At 44.7% G+C, this 26,728-nt stretch overlaps 1 protein-coding gene across 3 annotated transcripts in view; it reads left to right on the forward strand.

The window, feature by feature from the left end:
* Positions 1-310: 310 nt before the first annotated feature.
* TNFAIP2 (TNF alpha induced protein 2) overlaps positions 311-26,728 on the forward strand; it is a 46,870-nt gene continuing 20,452 nt past the window's right edge. The window contains exons 1-2 of one of the 3 annotated variants that reach the window (XM_084631343.1): positions 311-434; positions 25,964-26,360. In XM_084631343.1, the coding sequence (XP_084487469.1) occupies positions 25,976-26,360 (385 nt within the window). In that variant the 5' untranslated portion in view covers positions 311-434; positions 25,964-25,975. Of the gene's footprint in view, positions 435-14,584; positions 14,685-25,963; positions 26,361-26,728 lie in introns of those variants that run through there. The other 2 variants (XM_084631344.1, XM_084631342.1) reach the window with 2 other exon arrangements.

A 26,728-nucleotide genomic window follows, 5' to 3' on the forward strand; every position in this document is an offset into this window, starting at 1 on the left:
CGTTTGAGAGACTGTTTCAGGGAGGTCAAAGACAAATATGAATGAAAGGAATCTGAAAGAAATCCCCAGATATACTGATTTTTAAGGACATAAACATTTCTACCTACATAGAGGAGATTAGCTATATAAATGGACCCATTTCCACTGAGAAACTGACAGTTCCAAAACTGTTTTCATGAATGGATGTCAAAGGGTTTCAGGTAACAGCTGTTCTGCCTGCTGGTAGCCAGTGTGAGGCAGGGTAAACTTGTTTTTTCAGAAAGCTGTTGACTTGCAAGCTGCCAGAAGCCATTTTAAATATCCATTCTCGGAAACTGTTTCAGAAGGTGAGCACTTGAGTCGAAGCACTTGCCTACCTGCACTCGCGTTAGGGCACTAACCAGCAGGTACCTGGAGTCGAAAGAGGAAAGATACATCTGAAATACTGAGAAATGGTGAGTAACAAGCAGTTTTGCTGAGCGATATTTGGAAATCTGGGATTCTCTGGATAGCACCAGTAGCTTAAGTATTTGAGGAAAATATTCAGCTTGCACATTCCCACCTCATTTGGTGTTGTACAGGATTAACTGCTGCATGTTTATGTTAATACCACAACAGGTGTGTGCCTTCAGAAGTTGTTAACAATGGCAAATTTATATGAACAAGGAGCGTGAAAGGCAGACGATAGCGTCATAAGACAAATATAGTACGGTGTTTTCATATAGCTTTCTATTCCAGAATCTCAAAGTACTTAATGCATAATTATGCCTCACAGCCTTCCTGTAATATAGGTAATTATGGCTGCCAACACCCCAGTACAGGTAGGGAAAATGAAGCACAGATGTTAAGTAAATTGCTCAAGATCCAGTGGAACGGCCAAGGATAGAATTCAACTCTCCTGACTGTCTTCTGCTCTCATCACTAATCAATGCTCCCTCCCTATTGAAAAGGCAGCACTGAGAATAGAAAGTGCTGGAACACATTTACATTTTAATTCAGGTGTGCCACAGCTTGAATAACCCCATTTCCGCTCCCTGAAAGCCTGTCAGCACCAGCAAAGAGGAGAAAACTAACCTTTCTCTTGGCAAATCTCCAGGCACAGATTTCTCAAGCCCAGAGCAGTTCCTGGCAAAAGATGCCTTAGCCAAAGACCTTGTTTAGATGGGAAGTGAGAATATTTCCTGTGCTGACTAACACCATTCACATCATTTTCTCCATTGACTCTGCCACAATGATAGCCCTAAGAAGTGTAGAAATAAACAAGAATACCTCTATCGTTGGACTTTTTGCCCAAAGGGTCACCATAGAATCAGAGTGTTCTCAGACATTATTTCTTAATATTCCCTGTTAGAATATTACTTCCACTTACTTCCCTGGTCCTTCTCGCATGAACAGAGAGCAACAATACCCGAAGTCCAAAGGTGCAAACAATTCGATGTTTATTGGGGTGAACTTCCAGCAAGCATGATTCCAGTTTCCTTCCTTAGTGTCCCCCTTCCCAGCTCTGAAACCACAGAGCCTTACACCTGTGTCCCTGTTCCCATTCCACCCCCCCTTAGCAAAACATGATTCCAATTTCCCCACCCCCATTCCCTGTTCCCATTTCTTCCCCTTACTTTCTGATTGATGGCAGACTATATAGTGACAGGTTTCAGAGTAACAGCCGTGTTAGTCTGTATCCGCAAAAAGAAAAGGAGGACTTGTGGCACCTTAGAGACTAACCAATTTATTTGAACATAAGCTTTTGTGAGCTACAGCTCACTTCATCGTGTTGCATCCCGATGAAGTGAACTGTAGCTCATGAAAGCTTATGCTCAGATAAATTGGTTAGACTATATAGTAAAACTTGAGTTCTGCTTAGCTATACGTTAACCAATCATTTTCCTGAAATTTAACTAACCCATCCTGACATATTGTAACATGATTAGCCAACCAATTATATCCCACCACCTTAATTAGTTTACACCCAGCAAAATTAATTATACAGCAGACAGAAACAATCACAGAACCAGACAGAGACCATGCAAATAAACAATAGCAAAGTGGAAACTATAATGACAAAACAATACAGAAGTGAGGATTTCACAACTACATCTGTAAAGACATAAGGGTTTCCCAGCTGTGTCTATTGATAAGTGAGTTCTTACCGAACAGAAAACTATCAAACTAAACTTCCTTTTACATCCTCTAGGCTCTTCCCTTTCTCTGGAGGCGATAGGCACTATCAGGACAGGACTGTATTCCTACCAGCCCAATATTACCTTATTTCAGTGTGACTTGTTTGGAATGTGAGAATGTGACCGTTCACTTCCCAGCTTATGGCTGGCTCTGCTGCTTAGCCAAAGGCCTTGGCCTAAGAAGAGGGCCTCAGGCTGTCACAGTAAGAGAAGGCCCTTACACCAGCAGACAGTGATTTTGATTCTTTCTTTTATACCTCTATAACTAGCTAAGTGATAAGAATACGCCTAAATTAGAGTATAGGCCTTTACAGACAGGCCTAAATATCTATATCCTAACATTCACCATTAAATATATTTAACAATAATGTTACTTAGACCGCATAGCACTTGACAAAAGTAAAGTATCGCAGTCCCCATTCTATAGATGGGAAACTGAGGCAGAAAGTGCCTTTGCCCAAGGTCAAAAAGCAGTTCAGTGGCAGACCCAGGACTAGCACACAAGTCCCCTGACTGCTGGGCAGTGTCCTAGCTTCTAGACCATACTGCCAACATTACTAGCTCCTGTACATTTAAAACATACCAGTGACAGCTGGGTCCAAACCGAAACCTCAAATATGGACTTTCCTCCAACAAGTCTGGGTGAGGATGTCAAACCAGCCACAAAAATGAACCCCTCCTCCAACCTACATTTCAGAGTGCTGCTGTCAGATTTGAATTCCTGGTCCCAAACCCACCTATTGGTTTTGGTTTTGGGTTGGGTCAAAACCAGATGGGCCCTTCATTGACACTTCAGTAGGAATGTGGCTCAAGATGGCACAAATATCTTGAACAGATGATTGTGAGAGATTTATATCATTTGAAGCCAAGATCTCAAAGGAACTGCTCAAGATCTTGGAACCATCAAGCCACCACACTGGCTCATGTTAGTCCTCTAACCCAAACCTAAAGTTTGGCAGCTGGTGCTCACAAGGCACTTTTTACAGCACATCTACACTATAAACTTAAGTTGATCTATGTTAGGTTGACTTACAGGCACTGCAGCAGTTACTGCGGTGGTTCATGTCCACGCTGTCCTCCCTTCTGTTGGTGGTGTGCGTCCTCACCAGGGGTGCTTCCATTGACTTAAAAGGGGCAGTGGGGGACTGAGAGCCAGGGCTTTCAGCTCCATGCACAGATCCCCACCGGGAGCTGAGCTACCCCACACCTTCAGCTCCCCGCTGGGAACAGGGCATCCACACTGAGCTTCTCGGCTCCCCTCTGGGAACGGGGCAGCCAAATGGACGCCAGGCACAGATTTCCCTGCTGGAAGCCTGGCTCTTTCCGCTCCGGCTCTCAGCTCCTTGCTTCCCGCTGGGAGCATGGCAGCCAACTGGAATCTGGGTGCAGAGCTACCTGATGGACTCAGCCATGCTCCTAGTGGGGAGCAGGGAACCGAGAGCCCGGGGAGGTAGCCGGGCTCCCGGCGGGGAGATCCACGCCAAGTGTCTGGTCAGGTGCCCTGTTCATGGAGGGGAGCAGGAAGCTGAGAAGCCCAGTGTGGCTGTCCCATTCCTGGTGGGGACCAGGGAGCAGAGAGATCAAGGGGGCAGCTGGGCTCTTCATGGGAAAATCCTCACCCAGAGTCCAGTCAGCTGCCATGCTCCCAGCGGGTAGTGGGGAGCCAAGGGCCTGTGTGGCAGCCCGGCTGGGAATGGGGAGCTAGGACTCCAGGGGGGCATCAGGGCTCCTCTTGGGGAGTGGGGAGTCTCAGCAGCAGCCTGAGTCGGGAGCCTGGGTTGCAGCCTGGCTTGGAGTGGAGACTGGGCAGCAGCCCACCTGGGAAGCCGGGAGCCAGCTTTCTTGTCAATTTCTCCAGCAGAATTACAAGAATGACATCCAATAGATGTAAGTAGCGCAGTATCTATCGGGACACTGTGTTGCCCTAACTACACCGACATAAGCCCTATGCCTCTTGTGGAGGTGGAGTTATAATGTCAGTGAAGTAGGGCACTTACACTTGCCGGTAGCAAGGCTGTAGTGTAGACACTGACATAATTAGGTTGACATAAGTTGCTTGTGCAGTGATGGGAGGCGGGGCACAGACACATTCCATTACTGAGGGTGTGGGGTGGGGGCTGACTGAAAAAGTATGATGAGCACTACTGGGTTAGAGGGAAAGAAACCCTGACTGCAGGTCAATATTTAGGTACTGCGTTGCCGAAGGAATATTGATAGCTCTGTGCTCTGACTCATTTTGGATAAAATGCAAAGCAGTTTCAAGAACTGGTTCCATCGCCTACTCCTCTTAAAGCGAGAGATCACATTCCCTCAGTCACCCATCTCACAAAGATCCCGTTGAGCTACCAGCTGCTTTCTTTCAGACACTTGACACTGCCACTTCCTTTTGGCTCCAACTTCCCAGTCTCGTCCTGCAGGCACTAACGCTCCCTCCTGAACAAAGTACCCCCTTTTCACGCAGGTACGACTGGCTGATCGGCTGTTTCTCCTCACAGTCTAGGTTCCATCAATCAGACTGAAACTGAAAAACCATCAGATAACAGTACACCCCATACACACCTATACTTCTGGCCCAAAGACACAAAAATATGACCACAGGGTCTCTTGGCACACCTACCTCAATAAATTCACCAGGGCCCTCCATATTCTGTTGCCCTTGTCTGCTCCCACTCCATCCTAGCCAATAGGCTCCATTTCTCTTAGGATCTCTGAAGCAATGACCAGTTCAGCATCTGTGAACAATGCAGGGCACACTAGATAGTGGCCAAGCGTCCCACGTCAATGTATCCAGCTGAGGCATTCCCATTAACAGATTTTTTTGGGAGGCGGGGGAAATGGAGGTGTTTGGAAGGGGATACAACAATTGACCTCTCCTGTTGTATGTGGTTGGCTGTAGGATTCCATTGTTAAATCTGATTTTATGGTGTCCAGGAAGTTGATGCTGGTGGAGGAGTGTTCCAGAGAGAGTTTAATGGATGGGTGATGGTTGTTGAAGTTGTGGTAGGAATCTATGAAGGAGTTTAAGCCATCTGTCCAGAGAATAAAAATATCATGGATGTATCTCAGGTATATCATTGGTTTTGTGATGCATTTGTCCAGAAATTCTTCTTCAAGGCAGCTGTGGGGGGGCTCCCTGGACCCCGCACATCCAGTCCCACTGTCTGTTGTTTACCCTCTCTTCTCCTCTGGTTGGCAGTGCTTGAGGGAGCTTTGTCAGGGAAGCCACCCATAGGCAGAGGGTAGCTCCTCCTCATCTCTTCCCCTTGCAAGAGGGGAGGATCTGGCCGGCACAAAGACCAGTCTCCCAGGAAGCCCCCAGAGATTCAACTCTAAGGGCTCAGTCTCTCAGAGTCCATTGCCCTTAGCTGGGTTTACCTTCTACCCCTCTTCCTGGGACATATTGCTTTGTTGTCAGTAAGGACGGCTTCAGGAGTGGTGTGTCTCGCAGCTATCTCCTCCTCAGCTGGACTACCTCTGTTACCAGCAGTCTCTGGGTGGAGCAGCTTCTTCCTGTTCACCACTCTTTCCCTCTTTTAAGCTCCCCGCTCTCCAGGCTGAACAAATCTTGCAAGTGCATCTCATTAGCATGGAGCAGGTCCAAAGGAGCCCATGGAACAGACCCAAAGGAGCCCTTCACAATGGCCCATGAAGAGGATGGCATATTGGGGAGCCATTCTAGTACCCAGGGCTGTTCCCGTGGTTTGGACAAAGCGTTTGTTGTTGAATGTAAAATTGTTATGGGAGGATGAACTGGATGAGTTTGGTGATGTGTTTGGGGTGAATAGCAGAGGGTTGTCCATTGTCTTGTAAGTATTTGAGGCAGGCAGTGATGCTGTCATTGTGATGGATGTTGGTGTATAGGGAGGTGACATCCATGGTGACAAGGATGGTGTTCTGAGGGAGGTTGTTGATAATGTTGTGGGGTTTGTGGAGGAAGTCGGTTGTGTCCTAAAGGAAGCTGGCCCTTTGTGTGATGAGTGGTTTGAGAGTGGTTTCTATCAGTCCCGATGTTCCTTCAGTGCCATGGCCAGCAGGGCTGGCTCTACCCTTTTTGCCACCCCAAGCAGTGGGCCCAATTGCCGCCACTGCGAGTGGCTGAAGAAATAGAAGCTGCCGCCGAATTGCCGCGAGCGGCTGAAGAGATAGAAGCTGCTGCAGAGGATTGCCGCCGCTGCAAGCGGCTCAGGATAGAAGCTGCAGCCGAGGGCGGCTGAAGAGAGAGGCTGCTGCAGAACTGGCGCCGCCGTGGAAACGCCCTAACGGACCGCCGCCCCTCTTGCAGACTGCCGCCCCAAGCACCTGCTTGGAACGCTGGTGCCTGGAGCCGGCCCTGATGGCCAGCTATGATGGGTCTGCCTGGGTTCCCTTGTTTGTGTATCTTGGGAAGCATGTGGAAGGTCCCTGGGATGGGTCCGGGAAGTTTGTAGAATTTATCTTGGAGTTGTTAGGGAAGGAATTGATGATATCCTTAAGTTCCTGGGTAAATTGTGGTGAAGGGTCTTCTTTGAGTTCTTTATAGTTGGTGGCGTCAGAGTGTTGGCAGTTAGCCTTGGTAATGGCGTCGTCACAGTGGAGGACTACAATGGTGCCCCCTTCGTCTGCTGCTTTGATCTCTATCTGGTAGTTAGATTTCAGGGACTGTATGGCTATCCTCTCGGCAGTGGAGAGATTATGGTGGATGTGAGTAGACATTCAAAATCTTGTAAGGAAATGGGTGTCTTGCTGAGTTTCTGTGAACCCACCAAGTGACCGAGTTACCCTCTTCTGAACAGAATAGAGCAACTGTTCGATGGGTTTGGTCATGTGGGCAAATTCCCATGTGGATTAAATTGATTCCAGACTTTTTTCTGTTTGTGATATATGATAAGATCAATCCATGTATCCAGAGGAAAAAGGCTAGTACATTAACTCAGCTCCCTATACCCTCTATGGAAAAGCTGGTTTAGTGTACAGTAGTTTTTCCAGTTCGACCTGCTTTTGGAACTATTCCATAGATTCAACTACAGGGCTGCACTTATGTTGTTTTTATGCAGTTAAACCCCTCCAGTTATTTAAGACTCAGAAAGTGAGTGTGTTTCCAAATCAGATTCTAAGATCTGTGAAACAGGGACCATGGCTAGCCATGTGTTAGCATGTGACTTTAGTCTGCAATCAAAAAACAACCTGACTGTACATGCATTGGCATCCTAGAATTTGTTCATAGGCAGCTGGATTCATACAGGACTTAAATTAGCTCAGCTCTTGGAAAACCCCAGTGGGGAAATAAAATTATCTATCACTGGTAATCCACCTAATTAAACATGCTTAACCAGAAATCTTAGACACATCCCAATGAATAAGTGTATTGAAATAAGAGAGCACTTATTCTTTTATAAGTAGCTTATTGACTCTGGAATGTCATAAGAGGAACTTCATAACAAACCTGAGCATAGTCACACAGCAATGGTACCAGTTTCTTGCCTACACCATAATGGGTATAAAAAAGATGTTTGGTGATACAGATACAGATGGTTGGTTATCTTGCATTTCCTATATTTTTGAAGGGGAAGTGATTCATTTTCTTGCAGAAAATGCAAAAATCAGTCAATCTTGCTTGCATTCATTACAGGACATATCACATTTGTAGGATCTTGGCCATTAGAATGTAGATATCAGGACTAGCTCTGTGTGTGTAGAAGTGATCAGCGAACCTCAAAGTTTGCCGTTCAGATTTGGGTAAGGATCCAAAAGCTTATCCAAAGCTTATAAGATGGTTTATCCTCTGAACCCACTTGAGCTTGCAAAATGAGGCAGGAAATCTCATCGGAAGAAGCTCTCTTTCAGATTTCCAGAATCTCTCTCTCAGACAAATCCACAGCTGGTGTAAATAGGTGCCACTCCGCTGAAATCAATTGAACTACATTGATTTTACAGACTAACAAACAGATCCCATAAGCTAAGATAATTTAGATCCTTTCATTCATTTGCTCATGAAACAGTGAAGGATACCACTGAATGTACGCCTATGCCTATTTGCACCAACTGAGGATCAAGCCCTCCCTCTCTTCAGTTCTTCTGCAGCATCTATCATTTTAGCATCTAGAACCTTTGCTTTTGGCCAGAAACAGAAAAACTGCGGCAGTTGCTGCCCTGTCTCCTGGTCCTGTGATGCTGGTGGAGGAGATGAGAACTCTCTCTGAATACAACAAAGCTTTACAAAAGGTTCAGTGCAAATTTGGGTCTGGAATGACTCGAGAGGCTGCTTCACATTCCTGAGCCAGTGCTTTCAACCCATTATCTGCATTAGTCCCACGTGGAGATCCACCTCTAATCTTGTGTGTATGCCCCTGTATACTGCATGGAAAGCATTATCCAGGAGGTAGGCACTTTGCACTGGAAAGTTGCAGGTGGCAAACTGGCAGAAATGGCATATTTGAGTGCTCACTCCACATCCAAGTTCATCAATTGTAAGCAGCGGCCTCTCTGCAATTTAACTCGCAGAACTGGACCTTTAATGTCTACACTGCAACACCCATGGCTGACCCTGGTCAGCTGACATGGGCTTGTGGGACTCAACCTGCAAAGCTATAAATTGCAATGTAGATGTTCAGGCTCAGAGCCCAGACTCTGAGACCTTGTGAGGCCGGAGAGTCCAGGCTCCAGCCTAGGTTGGAATATCTTGTATTGCCCACAACCCAAGCTCTTGAGCCCAAGTCAGCTGACCTGAACCAGCCACAGCTGTGCCGTGAGTCTTTTACTGCAGTGTAGACATACCCAAAATTGCATACAGGTGCAGCTGCCTAATGACACTCAAATGAGTGCAGCAGCTGGGCAGAGAACAATGAACAGGAGACAGATTGGTAGAAGAAGGGGAAAACACCCAGGCTTTTCTTCACTTCTTCCACAAACCCTGTGTATCAGAGTTAGACTAAGCTTTTGGGGGCTGGGAAACAGTCATCTGCAAAGTTACACATTCTGCAAAGCTCCAGGTGCTATATGAATAATAAATGTGCTAAAATCTGACTTGAACTGAATCTTAAATGAATCCACATGTTTCATAGAATCTCTATGGATAGTAATTCCATGCTCTAACAAGAATATAACAGTAGGGATCTATTATCGACCAACTGACCAGGATAGTGATAGTGACGATGAAATGCTAAGGGAGATTAGAGAGGCTATCAAAATAAAGAACTCAATAATAGTGGGGGATTTCAATTATCCCCATATTGACAGGGTACATGTCACCTCAGGAAGAAATGCAGAGACAAAATTTCTTGATACTTTAGCTGACTGCTTCGGGGAGCAGCTGGTACAGGAACCCACAAGGGGAGAAGCAATTCTTGATCTAGTCCTGAGTGGAGCACAGGATCTGGTCCAAGAGGTAACTATAACAGGACTGCTTGGAAATAGTGACCATAATATAATAACATTTAACATTCCTGTGGTGGGAAGAACATCTCAATGGTCCAACACCGTGGCATTTAATTTCGGAAAGGGGAACTATGCAAAAATGAGGAGGTCAGTTAAACAAAAATTAAAAGGTACAGTGACTAGAGTGAAATCCCTGCAAGCTGCATGGACATTTTTCAAAGACACCATTATAGAGGCCCAACTTAAATCTTTACCCCAAATTAAAAAACACAGTAAAAGAACTAAAAAAGAGCCACCGTGGGTTAACAACCATGTAAAAGAAGCAGTGAGAGATAAAAAAGCATCTTCTAAAAAGTAGAAGTCAAATCCTAGTGAGGTAAATAGAAAGGAGCATAAACACTGCCAAATTAAGTGTAAAAATGTAATAAGAAAAGCCAAAAAGGAGTTTGAAGAACAGCTAGCCAAAAACTCCAAAGGTAATAACAAAATGTTTTTTAAGTACATCAGAAGCAGGAAGCCTGCTAAACAACCAGTGGGGCCCCTGGACGATCGAGATACAAAAGGAGCACTTAAAGACGATAAAGAGAAACTAAATGAATTCTTTGCTTCAGTCTTCACAACTGAGGATGTTAGGGAAATTCCCAAACCTGAGCCGGCTTTTGTAGGTGACAAATCTGAGGAATTGTCACAGATTGAAGTGTCACTAGAGGAGGTTTTGGAATTAATTGAGAAACTTAACAGTAACAAGTCACCCAAGAGTTCTGAAAGAACTCAAATGTGAAATTGCGGAACTATTAACGATGGTTTGTAATCTGTTCTTTAAATCAGTTTATGTACCTAATGACTGGAGGATAGCTAATGTAACGCCAATATTTAAAAAGGGCTCTAGAGGTGATCCCAGCAATTACAGACCGGTAAGTCTAATGTCAGTACCGGGCAAATTAGTTGAAACAATAGTAAAGAATAAAATTGTCAGACACATAGAAGAATATAAATTGTTGGGCAAAAGTCGACATGGCTTCTGTAAAGGGAAATCATGTCTTACTAATCTTTTAGAGTTCTTTGAAGGGGTCAACAAACGGGTGGACAAGGGGGATCTAGTGAATATAGTATACTTAGATTTTCAGAAAGCCTTTGACAAGGTCCCTCACAAAAGACTCTTATGTAAATTAAGTTGTCATGGGATAAGAGGGAAGTTACTTTCATAGATCGAGAACTGGTTAAAAAACAGGGAACAAAAGGTAGGAATAAATGGTAAATTTTCAGAATGGAGAGGGGTAACTAGTGGTGTTCCCCAAGGGTCAGTCCTAGCACCAATCCTATTCAACTTATTCATAAATGATCTGGAGAAAGGGGTAAACATTGAGGTGGCAAAGTTTGCAGATGATACTAAACTGCTCAAGATAGTTAAGACCAAAGCAGACTGTGAAGAACTTCAAAAAGATCTCACAAAACTAAGTGATTGGGCAGCAAAATGGCAAATGAAATTTAACGTGGATAAATGTAAAGTAATGCACATTGGAAAAAATAACCCCAACTATACATACAAGAGATAGAGAATAAGATGGAGAATATCTTATTGCCTTTATATAAATCCATGGTACGCCCACATCTTGAATACTGCATACAGATGTGGTCCCCTCAGCTCAAAAAAGATATACTGGCATTAGAAAAGGTTCAGAAAAGGGCAACTTTAAAATGATTAGGGGTTTGGAACGGGTCCCATATGAGGAGAGATTAAAGAGGCTAGGACTTTTCAGCTTGGAAAAGAGGAGATTAAGGGGGGATATGTAAGAGGTATACAAAAATCATGAGTGGTGTGGAGAAAGTGAATAAGGAAAAGTTATTTACTTGTTCCCATGATATAAGAACTAGGTGCCACCAAATGAAATGAATGGGTAGCAGGTTTAAAACAAATAAAAGGAAGTTCTTCTTTACACAGTGCACAGTCAACCTGTGGAACTCCTTGCCTGAGGAGGTTGGGAAGGCTAGGACTATAACAGGTTTTAAAAGAGAACTGGATAAATTCATGGAGGTTAAGTCCATTAATGGCTATTAGCCAGGATGGATAAGGAATGGTGATCCTAGCCTCTGTTTGTCAGAGGGTGGAGATGGATGGCAGGAGAGAGATCACTTGATCATTACCTCAAGTATCAGAGGGGTAGCTGTGTTAGTCTGGATCTGTAAAAGTGGCAAAGAGTCATGTTGCACCTTATAGACTAACAGACGTATTGGAGCATAAGCTTTCATGGGTGAATACCCACTTTGTCGGATGATCATTACCTGTTAGGTTCACTCCCTCTGGGGCACCTGGCATTGGCCACTGTTGGTAGACATGATACTGGGCTGGATGGACCTTTGGTCTGACCCAGTGTGGCCATTCTTATAATAGAATCATAGAATATCAGGGTTGGAAGGGACCTCAGGAGGTCATCTAGTCCAACCCTCTCCTCAAAGCAGGACCAATCCCCAATTTTTGCCCCAGATCCCTAAATGGCCCCCTCAAGGATTGAAATCACAACCCTGGGTTTTGCAGGCCAATGCTCAAACCACTGAGCTATATCCCCCCCAAGCACATTAGTCCTTTCTGGTGGCCTGTCATGGTACTCAGACCAAAAGCATTGTTGTCTGCCCCCAGCCCCTCATGGCTTCCTCTGAGCAAAGTGGGATGGAGGGAGGGGGCACAAAACTGGCAACAATAACTGTCATAGCCCATTCCTCCTCCATCCATTTCCTTCTGCTTGCATGTAGAACAGGACAGACAGAGGTGTGAAACAGCAGGAGACCCCATCTGGCAGGGCCAGAGGATCACGTCAGGCCAAAGGACAGAGCATGGGGACTCCAGGTCTTCCCCACTTCAAGAAGTCTCCAATTGGGTTGGTGCTTAGGAAAGCGGAAAAGCAACAAATGGATGTTATTAATCCCCTTGAGCACCCATCTGCCTTTCCCCCCTTGTTCCTCCTATGGGGCTTAATATACCTTCAGCCACCTCTCAGCTGTACCTCCTTTAGTCCTAAAGTTACCTACATTCCACACAAGGATCGCGTCCACCTACATTTGGAGGATAGATCCATGAATGACTATTAGCCAAGGTGGTCAGGGATGCAACTCTGTGCTCTGGGTGTCCCTAGCCTCTGATTGCCAGAAACTGGGACTAGACAATAGGGGATGGATCTCTCGATAACTGCCCTGTTTGGTTCCCTCTGGAGCATCTGGCATTGGTCACTGTTGGGTGACAGGATAGTGGGCTAGATGGACCATTGGTCTGACTCTTTCTTATCTTCTTCTGTACAAATTTGGTGCCACCTATTTAAGTTTATTTATCCCAACAATGTAGAATCCTGAGGCTGAGGTGGAGAGTGGAGAGTCATTTACACTGGGGATGGGGTGGGGATGACCCCAAATCGTAAGTTTCCTGCATAGATGGTATTGTTACATGTAAGGGGATACCAGCTCGATATGAAGTTCTCCTGGAATTATCTTCTCTATCAGCTGAGTGCCTTTGGTGCTCGCTGGACCCTTCTCTGCTCCGGGGCCCTGAAGATACGCACAACACTGTGAGAAAGTTGGGGGCCTGTTTTCCCAGCATGGGGCCCTGGACTGAGGAAGGGAGAAACTAACCAAACTATCTTTCCCGTCTGGACTCCCGCTTGCTGGGGAACGGCGTATGATGGGGCCCCATCGCCGCCCAAAGGTGCAGGGGGCGTGCGGGGCCAGCCACCCCCCAGGGAGCGGCAGAGGGGCCCCGCGGGCGGCTGCCCGCTGTTCTCTGCGGACAGGGTTATTTTTAGCCTAGTGCATCACTGTGATTTTCATCCCAAGGAAGATTTCTTATTTCTGAAACCTTTAATGTGATATTTTACATGGAACAGGATGAACAAAAAATGCCATTGAATGTTTTGAAAATTGTCCACTGCCTACCTTGGTAGCAATGGCAGGCAGGTGGGGGCACTGGGAAACCACTTACCCAGAAACTCACAGGTTTCAGAGTAACAGCCGTGTTAGTCTGTATTCGCAAAAAGAAAAGGAGTACTTGTGGACCTTAGAGACTAACCAATTTATTTGAGCATAAGCTTTCGTGAGCTACAGCTCACTTCATCGGATGCATACTGTGGAAAGTGTAGAAGATCTTTTTATATACACACAACGCATGAAAAAATACCTCCTCCCACCCCACTCTCCTGCTGGTAATAGCTTATCTAAAGTGATCACTCTCCTTACAATGTGTATGATAATCAAGTGGGCCATTTCCAGCACAAAACCATGCTTTGTGTGTATATAAAAAGATCTTCTACACTTTCCACAGTATGCATCCGATGAAGTGAGCTGTAGCTCACCAAAGCTTATGCTCAGATAAATTGGTTAGTCTCTAAGGTGCCACAAGTCCTCCTTTTCTTTTTACCCAGCAACTGTGAACTCTGGTGGTTGAGCGGAATCAGCATGTCCCAAGAGAAAGCACAGTAGGGCATGAAACCAGCCCGTGCACGTGGACCATGTAATTCCTTTTGCGGGAGAGAGGGTTCGTTTGTTTTTGTTTTAAGTTACTATGTAACTATTTGGGGAGGGAGCCATGGAGAAAGGGAGGCCGATGCTGGAGGGAGACGGACATCGTTCCACAGGGATATCGCCCATAAGGGACCCTAGCAAGGCAGGGAGGAAGGAGCTTTGGCTGTGTCTTGAGTGGGAATTTACACCGAGCGATGACAGCCTTGTGGCTAGGATATCACAACCAATTGCCCAGCGGATCAATCAGAATTCCGCTTTGGACAATCCGCGGCGATGACCTCACGGGGAGTATTGACCAATCCGTTTTGCCAGGTCCCCTCCTGTGTGGTACGCTCCGGTGCCTTGCAAGTGAGGATGAGAGTTTCGGGCAGCCGCCGGAGCCCAGCCCTGCTCCTGTCATGCAGCCCCACCTCCTGGCCTCTGCCCCGCGAGCCCCCGCTCCCCGGCGCGCGGAAATTCCGGGCTCCCCCTTCCCGCACCCCTCCGCTCTGGCCCAGCTGCGGGCGGAGTTCCCCAGCCAGTGGCCCGGTCCGCCCCCGCCCCCCATGCGCTGCTCGCTATATAGCCGCAGCACCGAGCTCCTCCAGCAGCGGTGGAGCAGAGTCACCCGCGGCAGGAGCGAGCGCGCGCGCCAGAGCCCCGCGAGCCAGCCTGGGACTGCAGGACAGAGTAAGTCACCCAGCGCGCCTTGTGCCTTCCAGCTGATCTAGCCCCCACTAGTGGGGTCGGGGTCTTCTCCAGGGTGCCCGGGCTCCAGCAATATTCAGGGCCCGGGGGCCCGGCTCCAACAATGTTTGGGGCCGGGTCTCCCCGCCTGCCGCCGCTCCCCCGGATGTCCCCTGGCCCCCACTTGCTGCCCCCGCTCACCTGCCCTGGCCCCGGAGCCTGCAGCTCACGCTGACTCTGCTCTGCCGGCTCCCCGCATCAACTGCTACCGTAGGGTCCTAGTGCCGCCCTTCACTAGTGGCAGGGCAGGCTGCCCTTCAGCTGTCCTTCTGCCCTAGCCCTGAGCCTCTCCAACGCCCCAAACCCCTCATCCCCAGCCAGAGCCCTCATCCCCCCACACCCTAATCCTCTGTCGCAGCCCTGAGCCCCTCCCAAACCCCTCATCCCCAGCCCCACAGCCCTCACCCCTGCACCTCCTTCTGCCCCCAAACTCCCTCCCAGAGCCTGCACCCCTGGCCCAGCCCGGAGCCTGCATCCAGCACCCAAACTCCCTCCCAGAGCCTGCACCCTGCACCCCTCCTGCACCCTAATCCCCAGGGATCCAACATGGGGCTCCAGATGGATTTTAGCAGTTTTGGTCCCGACTCTCAAATCATGCTAGGGAGAAAACAGTTCCTTCTAGTTCACTCCAAAAATCTGAACTGGTCCTGCCCTGCCGCATCGCAGCCCAATAACACTGGAAAGACATCCGGTGCCTGGATTCTGCCAGTTTTTATCCACAAAGGCCAGTTACGGTATTGCTGTATACTTCTGGACATACGCCAACACCTTGAACCTACCCCCTGATATTTTAGTCCCCTTTTGAAGGTGCAAAGGTAACTCCCATCCTGGAATTGCTCTACTTGGAGAGCCCATCTCACCCCAGAACATCTCCTATCTTGTGGAATCCCACCATATACCTAGGAAGTGATCCCTTCATCCCCTGCAATGGTTATCGGAGCAGTTAAGTGGATGATGTTTTCAACTCCAGCGTTAACTATCTTCTTAATGTTTGTAGAGAGGGCGTCTCCTTGATGCTGTTTAATGATCCTTTGATTAATGCATATGACTGAAAGTCACATCTGGTTCTGTTTCATCGTGCCCATGGAGAAATGGGGCACACATTTTATGGTCCAATGTTAAGAAATACTCATCACCCAGCAGCTCCTCTGGGATTCTCAATTAAGAGCTCAGCTCTTTTGAAAGTCTGGTCCCTTCATGTAAGGGTATGTCTTCAGTACCCACTGGATCAGCGGGCAGTGATTGATCCAGCAGGGATAGATTTATCGTGTCTAGTATAGATCGATTTCCCCCCCTTGGATAGCTGCTTCCAAGAGCTAAATTTTTTTGCAACAGGGTGAGCGATCCAGGCAAGGAAGATGCTGTGTAAGAACAAAGTATCGTTAGAACTCCATGTCTACATTAGAAGTTGCCTGTATCCTTCTCCCATTCTCTTTGTTTATTTCTTTTAATAAAAAGAAAAGGAGTACTTGTGGCACTTTAGAGACTAACAAATTTATTTGAGCATAAGCTTTGTGAGCTACAGCTCAGAATAAGTTTAGACAATGTTTCTAACTACATACTGAAGGAATGTCATGCAGATACACTAAGGAAGCTGTGTAGAAAAATAAAATGAATAATAATTTACCTTCTGCACACACACTGGTATTATTTATATAGAGTACTGAGTTATGGCAGGAGCCCAAAGTAAATCCATTACAGAAACCAATTTTTAAACAGCTAGCCAGTTGGCTAATATCCTGGGTCCAGATGGTGCTCACCGATATACATGTGCCTCTCCCACTAATGTCAATGGATTTGTGTTCAGGTCTGAGAGCACAATAATAGACTAGACACAATAAATCGATCTCCACCTGCCGAGCCAGACAGAAATCGATCCCTGCTGGATCGATCGCTGCCCGCCGATCCGGGCAGAAAGGGAGGTAGAAGAAATTTCAGCTACTACACTTTCCTGAGTCCCCTGGTACATTTTATGATTAATTTTTCTCCCCAATGCTTTTTGAAAAATCCTCATTAACAAGAGAAAGTGACTTAGATGCCTTAGTCACATACGGAAAAAATTTCAAAAGCACTTAAGTTCTATTTTCAGAGGTGATTTAGGAGCCCAAATCATTGGGACTTGCTCTCCTAAGTGCCTATGTCGCTTTTGAAAATAGGACTTAAGCACTTTGAGAACTTTACCCACAAGCTCCAATTCTGCAGTGAGATATGTGACACCTGCCATTTTGGTCGACATCAGGAAATGATCTGGGGACTTCCAGAGCTCAAGATTCCTAACTGGAACTGAGCAGATAAGTGATTTTTGGCTCGGTTGCGGAACCAAAAAATCCTGGGGGAAAAAATTAGGTTCGTTTCATATCAAAACTAGATGTTTCAGTTTTTCTGTTTCTGAGCAGATGGTCATTCCCAAATGTCACTTCAGTGAGAAAGTGTTGAAATGAACCATTTCAACTTTTCTTCTCCCCCCCAACTGAGTTTTTAATTCTGTTGAAACTATTTGCTGAGTTTGATCTGACTTTGCAAATAGTTTGGGTTGCCTCAAAACTGCATTTTTTCAGTAAATATATTAGTTACTGGAAAAGAATGTCACCCAGTTGTACTCACATCCTCTGTGGATCAGCAGATTTGGGGACCTGTAACACACACTCTCCAGGGGGTTGCACAGAGGTAAACAGACCCCTGTCCCTCTATGGAGCCCCATTGGAAGTTGACAGGAATACTTGCATGCTAAAACTTACATGTGTAAGTGCTTGTGAGATCGGGATCTGTCTACACTGCAGCAGTCAGCGAGCCTCCCAGCACAAGTAGACAGATGCACGCTAGCAGGACTTAAGCTAGCATGCTAATAGTAGTTGTCTGGCTATTGCGGTTTAGGCAGCAGCACGGGCTCCCAAGCCCACCTGAGCCCCTGGCTCTGAGTGTGGGTGGCTAGCGTGAGTCTGTGCCAGAACCACAACATGTACACTGAGCGTGCTAGTGTAACCCACACACCTTCTGGGTGTGGTGTTCATCCCATCTAGTGGCACTGAGACCCCTTAGAGAGAGAGAGTTAAATGAGTCTGCTCCACAGCCTTAGTTCAGAGCCAGCTGGCTTTTAGCTCATACACTAAGTTCCAGATGTCTCCGGTTCGATACTGCCTGCCGCCAACTGGGATCTGTTGGTGTTACTCTAGCTCAAACCACACTAGTGCCCATCTGTCTACTGGGGCTGGGAGGCTCCCTCCCAGCTGTAGTGTAGGTAATGAGCTAAGAGGTTATATTATAGGGGGGAAGTGAAACTGACTATACACAAAGTGCTGTTATATGCACAAAGGAAGCAGACAAATTGGATGGGATTTTCAAAAATGCTCAGCATTACTTTGACTCTGCTCCCACTAGAATTCATGGTAAAACTGATTTTGAGTTCAGGGGAAGCAGAGTCAGGCCAATGTTGAGTCTTTTTTTTTTTTTTTAATCCAACCTTCGTTGCAATGGAACAGAAAGTTGGTAGACAGCTTTTCAAAAGAGCTCAGCACCCAGCATGCTGAATTCTTCTCAAAGTGTCATGTGGCACTTGTATGTAAAACATGTCAGAGGTGTCTGCAGTGTTGTTGGTCCCAGGATATGAGAGACAACGTAAGTGAGGTAATAAATCTTGTTGGTCCAATGAAAGATATTATCTTACCTACCTTATCTCAGGCACATTTCAGACAGAAGGATACTAAGGCTGATGATGTCTCTTTTAAAGCCCAGAGTGTAGCAATATGGATTTGATAAATATGGTAGAGGTTAGAGGCACTGGGAAATTAATGCCCAGGCCAACTCACGAGAGAGGTCTTCAAACAAAAGCCTAACAAGATCCAATGGTTGGAAGATGTAGCTAGACAATTTCAGACTGGAAATAAGGAGCTAAGTTTTCACAGTGAGGGTAATTAACCACTGGAACAATTTACCCAGGATTGTGGTGGATTCTCCATCACTGAAAATTTCTTAATGAAGATTGGTGAGTATTTTTCTAAAAGATGCTTTAGTTCAAGCAAGAATTAATTCAAGGAAGTTCTATGGCCTATGCTATGCAGGAGGTCAGACTAGATCAGTGGTTTTCAACCAGAAGTACGCATACCCCTGGGGATACGCAGAGGTCTTCCAGAGGGTACATCACTTATCTAGATATTTGCCTAGTTTTACAACAGGCTACATAAAAAGTATGAGCAAAGTCCGTAAAAACTAAAATTTCATACAGACAATGACTTGTTTATACTGCTCTATATACTATACACTGAAATGTAAGTATGATATTTAATATTTGATTTAATGAGAAAGTAAGCTGTTTTTCAGTATTAGTGTACTCTGACACTTTTGTATTTTTATGTCTGATTTTGTAAGCAAGTAGGTTTTAAATGAAGTCAAACTTGGGAGTACGCAAGACAAATCAGACTCCTGGAAAGGTTGAGAGTCACTGGACTAGATGGTCACAATGGTCCCTTCTGGCCTTAGACTCTATGAATCGTTGGTGGTGGCTTCTAACGAAGCCGTGAAATCAGGTCTGAAGCTGTAGAGCTGGTCAACACTCAGGTTTGGCACCAATTTAACTAAAATCAATAGAAAAAGCAGTTTAGATGAAGGCTCGTTTACATGAGACTGGTTTCAGAGTAACAGCCGTGTTAGTCGGTATTCGCAAAAAGAAAAGGAGTACTTGTGGCACCTTAGAGACTAACCAATTTATTTGAGCATAAGCTTTCGTGAGCTACAGCTCACTTCATCGGATGCATACTGTGGAAAGTGTAGAAGATCTTTTTAAACACACAAAGCATGAAGAAATGGGTGTTTACCACTACAAAAGGTTTTCTCTCCCCCCACCCCACTCTCCTGCTGGTAATAGCTTATCTAAAGTGATCACTCTCCTTACAATGTGTATGATAATCAAGGTGGGCCATTTCCAGCACAAATCCAGGGTTTAACAAGAACGTCCGGGGGGGGGGGGGCATAGGAAAAAACAAGGGGAAATAGGTTACCTTGCATAATGACTTAGCCACTCCTAAGCCTAAGTTAATTGTATCCAATTTGCAAATGAATTCCAATTCAACAGTCTCTCGTGGGAGTCTGGTTTTGAAGTTTTTTTGTTGTAATATCGCAACTTTCATGTCTGTAATCGCGTGAGAGTCTGGTCACGCGATTACAGACATGAAAGTTGCGATATTACAACAAAAAAACTTCAAAACCAGACTCCCGTGAGAGACTGTTGAATTGGAATTCATTTGCAAATTGGATACAATTAACTTAGGCTTGGGAGTGGCTAAGTCATTATGCAAGGTAACCTATTTCCCCTTGTTTTTTCCTATGCCCCCCCCCCCCGGACGTTCTTGTTAAACCCTGGATTTGTGCTGGAAATGGCCCACCTTGATTATCATACACATTGTAAGGAGAGTGATCACTTTAGATAAGCTATTACCAGCAGGAGAGTGGGGTGGGGGGAGAGAAAACCTTTTGTAGTGGTAAACACCCATTTCTTCATGCTTTGTGTGTATATAAATCTCCTCACTGTATTTTCCACTTTATGCATCCGATGAAGTGAGCTGTAGCTCACGAAAGCTTATGCTCAAATAAATTGGTTAGTCTCTAAGGTGCCACAAGTACTCCTTTTCTTTTTACATGAGACTGTTTCACCAATTTAATTTAAGGTGAAAATCCAGTGAAAAAGGATTATTTTGGTTTAATAGTGGCTTACTTTGGTTTAAATCCATTAGGAACAGGATTAAGGTAAATAAGAGCATCTGTACAGCTTTTCCACCAGTTAAATTTTTTTTTTTTAAATCAATATCGTTAAACTGGTGCAATTTTCTCACGTAGACAAGACTTAAGCTGGTTTGAAGGGAAACCAGCTATACTCGTATAAACACTCTTATATTGGTAACTGCACCAACACTAGGGGATTGCACTGATTTAATTGTAACTGATTTTCTACTGATTTAGTTACATTGGTCAATATTCAGTTTTTGCACCAGCCCTTGACATGAATTCCTTAAAGTCAGGACTGTAAAGGAAAATGTAGATAGTCAGCAGAGTTTACTGTTGTAACTTATCTTGGGTTTCTGAACTCCTGTAGAATAGAGGTAAATGGATTTCTTTAAACAACAGAGATGCCATAAATCTCATCAAGCCTGTATCATCAATAGGCTGGAAGTAAACATGAAAATAAGACAAATTTGTGACAATACTTGCAGGCACCAATGTGGGAGGGGGGAAATAAGAAGGGGAGAGAGCCAAAAGAATCTTATAAGAAAACAAATCTTGCAGGCTTATTTTTCTGCTTACTAAGTCCTTTCTCTGGTTTGCCAGGGCTCATCCTAAATAAATGTGCTATAATAGCCATATGGCAGGAGTCAGATTACTAGTTTTCTGAAGGTTCTGTGTTTGTTTGGGTTGTTTTTTGGCAAGATAAAAGTGGTATAAGAGCCCTTTCCATGTGGTGTCCAGATCTTCAGAGTTTGTCCTCCGAGATCTATTTCAAGCATTTCCCCTGCCCTCCACTCACAACACACCACACCTCTTCCACTCCCCAAAACCTCAGTGTTGCTACGTTTCAGGAGCTGAGAAGTCTGAGGAACACAAAGCTATTTGCACAATCCAGAGAATCCAAACACTTTGATGATCAGTTGACTGTGTTCCTCAGCCACTAACACCAGTCAATAGCAATATTGATCCTAACCTTATTGTTACTTCATATGGAAAGGCAGAGGGTTCCATTTATGCTCCCGACTGTGATTCTGGCTATGATGGACCAAGTCAGAAATAATTATGCCCATGGATGTTTCCACGCATCACTGGGGCACCTTTTGAAATGGTGCCACTTGGAGATCTCTGTTACTAATGAAGTGGAGTCTATCTAGATTGCATGCTTCTAAGGGAAGTGGCATCAATTGCTGATTCCTGGGGTGGGAGAGAAGTTTGCTCCATTTCAGGGAAATGATTCAGTATTTCAGAACTTCTGTAGGTCGCTGGCTTTAGCCAGGAGGAGCTATAATACCACCAAATGCCACCTCACTGTTATACAATGCTTTTCAGCAGTGGACCTCTAACTGCTTTGCTAAAGAGGGAAACTGAGACACAGAGAGGAGAACTGACTTGCCCCAAGTTACCCCCAAACCAGTGGCAGAGCCAGGAACAGAACCCAAGTCTCCTAATGCCTAGTCTTGTGATATAGCCATTAATTTACACAGCTTCCCTTTGGTAAAGTGCAGTCAGGTGAAGTGTAACTGTGGTGCTGTATTTACTGAGCAGGGAAAACCAAACTACAGTGGAGAAGCAGGTGACAGTGTTCAGAGGCTCTTGGCTTGTCTGTTTAGCCTGGGGTAGGGGAGAGTGGAGTGGCCTGCATTCCAAGTTCACACAGGTGGCTGAGATGCCTTGGGGATTCCGGCAGCATAAATGAATGCAAAATCACTAAGAGCTGCACATTTTGATAACGACTGGGACTAGTGAAAGAGTCAAACATAATTGACTGTGCCCCCTAGCACTAAACAGTATTTACAAGTTTAGGGTAGACCTAGTTCTTGATATTTAATTACTTTTGTAATAATCATTTAGCCTTTTATAATCTTTAAAATCCCTGTATTTATATGGTTTATTCTGTATCACCCACTGCTGAAATGCAGCCCTCTGGGATAGAAGGCTGGAGCCGTAGGACTTTCCATTGTTTTGGTTTTTAACTTGGGCTTGTGCCCTTTTATGTTTGTTTATTATTTGTTGATTAGGTTTTTAAATTTTGCTTTTTTTTTTAACCTTAGAAATATCAGGAACATCAAGTCTGGTTCTCTCTGGAGGACTTGTTTATTGTCAGAACATTTTTCAGAGTAACAGCCGTGTTAGTCTGTATTCACAAAAAGAAAAGGAGTACTTGTGGCACCTTAGAGACTAACCAATTTATTTGAGCATGAGCTTTCGTGAGCTACAGCTCACTTCATCGGAACATTCTGCATGTTAGACCAAGCCCTTTAATTGAAGGACTGGAGAACTGCTAAATGTTTTCACAAGTCCACCCTTTATCCAAAATGCTGATTTGTCATTGAAGTTAAATATGTTATACAACCAAAGCTGTAGTCATTCTGACTACAAACTGTTCTCACATTTCCCTCTCTAGCCTTGTAATGCCATTTTGCTAGTTCTCAGCCCTCCGAGACAAAAGCAAGGTTTATTGTTGTCAAAACAAGTAAAATTATCTTCAAAATCTACCTTTCAAGTCTTCATCAAAACAATAAAAGTATAAGCCCCATTTTTTAATTTGCATGTCACCTTTGAGGACAGCAAATGGAGAAATGTCTTTATCCATTTAAAACAAGAGGACAGCTTGCTTGGAATGCCAGATGGGAGTGAGGTTACTCCTAACTAATTCTGCAGTTGAACAAACAGAAAAATACGTGTGTGTAAACCATATTTGTTCCTGATCTCATAGGAGGTATTAATTTGGCCCAGCAGATCTAGATACAAAGAAGTCTTTGTTCTGGAAAACAGAGAATAGGACAATAGCCTTCTGATAATATAACCACTGGGCATCTGTCTAGATTCTCTATTACAATGGCATCCTTTGAAATAAATGACAAATGAAAGGGGAAGATGTCTTACACCATAAAAACCATAAAATTGGAGTTGATGTACCTTATTGAGTCTAGCTATAGTGAATTGCAATGGTTATTTACCAAAAAATAAAAATTAAAAAAAATCCCCACGTTTCTTTTGATTCTAGAAGAGGAAATTGTATCTATTGTTTAAAGTCATAATTAGTATTATGTTAGCGATAATGACAACATCCTTAAGAGCCTGAGCATCAGACTTCCCATTTTCTCTCACTGTGTGAGTGATGCCACAACTGTCATGAAGACTGATTTGAAAGAACTCCTGTTCCAGCCCTCTGTTTCTGGCCATTGTGATGACATTCCTGCTGGCAGAAGAATCGGCAGATCTGCCCCTAGGATTTCCTAGAGTCATTCACTTATTCCTGTTCATTTGGAATGCTGCTCACCCGGCTTTAACTTTTAGCAAACCTTTGTGGTCACTTGCAAATGAATGAACCTGTTAAACAAGGTGTGCCTGGTAATTTTCATAAGCCAATTATCTTGGGTTGATTTCTGCATGTGTAGACTGGCAGTGGCACTGAATATAGCCAATGGGTTTTTTTCATTAATAAAATTATCATGTTTCTCGCATTCTCTAAAAGCAACCTGCATTATTTCTTCCAAATCCTGAATCTCGCCCCAGAGGTCAAAGCAGAGAAGGAATACTCCTCTGTAAAACCGAATGCTGTAAAGCTGCCCTTTCCCAAGTGCCTGTGAGTCATAAGCTTGTGTCATACAGTCACAGCAATCAATTTGACGTTCTAGAATAGTTATTTTTGGATGATGACAATGTCAGTTATCAGAATCAAAACAAAGCCATATTCTTCCAATTGACGTCCCTACACGTCAGTGCTTGTATCAATAGAAGCTGCATGTAGGGGGGTGATTACGCATATATCCAAGTATGTGGCCCTAAATCTTACAGCATAAACTGAAGAAGAGCATTGGGAGGGCTTGATATTATACGTTCATTTGTTAAGGGTGTGGTCTTAGGCAAATTCTTCCCCCACTTCTAACCATGCAGCTGCCCACTGTTCTGATGCTACAGTTTCACAGCATCACAGATGAAAAGTGGCCAGTCTGCCTATAGCAATGCATTAGCCATAACCTGCATGAGAGCCAAAGAGTGGTGTTGGTGGCAAGGGCTAGAAACTTAGCATTGGTTTGGGTTGCTGGTTTTTTTTAACTAATTATTTGTATTGCAGTAGTGTCTAGGAGCCCCAGTCAGGGACAAGGAACTTATTGTGCTAGGTGCTATACAAAAAGTTGATGGCTTTGGTGCCTCATTCACCAGAGAATGCTTCCTACTCACTGGTAGGGAGTGGATTTTTCAAATACTGGATATTTTACAGTACCAGACATTGCAGTGCTGATTCCAGTACCACTGGAAATTCCTGTATGGTTAGGGACCTGCCTATCTCAAGAAACTCCCCCTTTTCCCTGCCATAGGAGGATTCTCTCACTGTAGAAAATCCGAGTTGAATTTGCTTCCCATGCTATTTCAAGCTAGTGCCTGGAGGTCAGCATTTGTGCTATGTAAGGCCCATCTCTTCTGAGGGGGTGGGAGCTAGAGATTTGGTTTATTTGTGTGGGAATTTGACAACAGCCAAGCTGTATCTTTTTAGAGACTGTCACTGCACCAAGAGGCTTGCTGGAATGGAGGTCTTTTACATTCCAGAATACACTGAAAAGGGACCAAAATAGTCTATAGTGCATCAGTCATTGCAGGGATGGATCCTGCTCTGTTTGGACAGCATAGAGTACAAAGGGACCCTGACTCTGACCGGGGTCTTTGGTATTTAAGGGAGACTAGTAATAAATATTATCCTAATGCGGGAGAATTCATGCCCTGCAGACATTAATATTACTTGATAAGATTTTTTTCCCAGTACGTGCCTGAGTCTCCTATACATTATAAATGGGATTTTCAAAAAGCTCTCAACATGGGCTGAAGTCAGAGAGTTTTACTATTGACTTAATTGGGAGCAAAGTTGAACCTATCCCCGACTTCCCCCAACAAATGCATTTGCACACCTAGCTTGTCTGATTTTTATGATTGTGCTTACAAATCAGGTAACTGCATGTGCAAGCTGCCAGTGGCAACTGGTGTGTACCATCAAGAACAGATGTGCATGCATTTCTTTCTTCATAGAGATTAGAAGCAGGCCCAGATTAGGTGCAGGACTGGGCCCCAGGTGTCCCTATATTACAGACTGTGTGTACTAACCTCACTGAGTTCCTTGTTTCCACCACACTCTGGTGGAAAGACATGTACTTATGTATTTATACAGACTCCTGAAGATTTCCAATAAAGACAGCTCTGAATCATTGCTTTCAGGTTCCACAGGAGTAAATCCACCCACTTCGGTGTTATTAATGTCAACAAAGGTGTTGTCTTGGGCCCTATCTAATGTTCTGCAGATTGCCTGCTTCAATGCTCCCCCGCCTGGCGCATTCTTGGGCCATGTGCTCTAACTCTCTCAGTGCAGTCCACACATGTTTAACAGCAGATTACAGTAGCAATTTTCATTTAGGGGAATAGGCCTTAACTTTGTGTCACTGACGTGTTTGTTTGTTTTTTGTTTTTTATGCAAGCATTTGGACCTGACAACTCCTTACTCTAATTTACAGGCTTAAAAAAAGATGATAAAAATGATGCACTTTTTCAACAGCAGTCCTTTTGGGATGGATAAGATTTCTAAGGACTGCGTCACTGGAGTAAAGCTGCCTGGAAAACCTTCCACATCATCAGAATCCGAACCAGATATTGTGTCTATTGAATCAGCTGTGGAAGAGACCCAGCCAAAAGATCAGATGAAAACTGAAAGCCAAGGACAAGATTCTGCTCTCGGAGACTCACATGAACCTTCCACTGAAGCCAATGAGAGCTGTCCTCATTCATCTGAGTGCAGAGATAGTCCCAAAAAGAAAAAGAAGGGAATAAAGGGAAAACTAAAAGATGCCTTTTCCAATTTTTGGGGTGGTCAGAAGATAGAGAATCTAATAGAAAACGATGGAGTATTGACAGGTACAGTATGCCAGTTCTATCTACATATATGGCCACCCCACATCATTAGTGTATTTTATCCGCACAGTGCCCCTCAGGGGTGGGGAAGTATTATCCCCTTTTTACAGGTGAGGAATGGAGGCATAGGTCAGATTAAGTGACTTCCACTAGATTTCCTGTGAAGTCTGTGGTTGAGGCAGGAATTGGACCAAGGTCTCCCAAATCCACTAGACTATCCCTTCCTCCTTTTAAGCAATTAGTGTTGGGTAGTCTATCTCCAATGTAAATGTCCAACCCTGGTACAGATAACAAACAGGCTTGGCAAAATATGTGTGCGTCTGACCACCAGGATATATGTCTGGAGGCCAAGCAGGTAGGCTGGCCATTCT

The sequence above is a fragment of the Lepidochelys olivacea genome, assembly GCF_965140295.1.
Source record: "Lepidochelys olivacea isolate rLepOli2 genome assembly, chromosome: 6".
NCBI lineage: Eukaryota > Metazoa > Chordata > Testudines > Cheloniidae > Lepidochelys > Lepidochelys olivacea.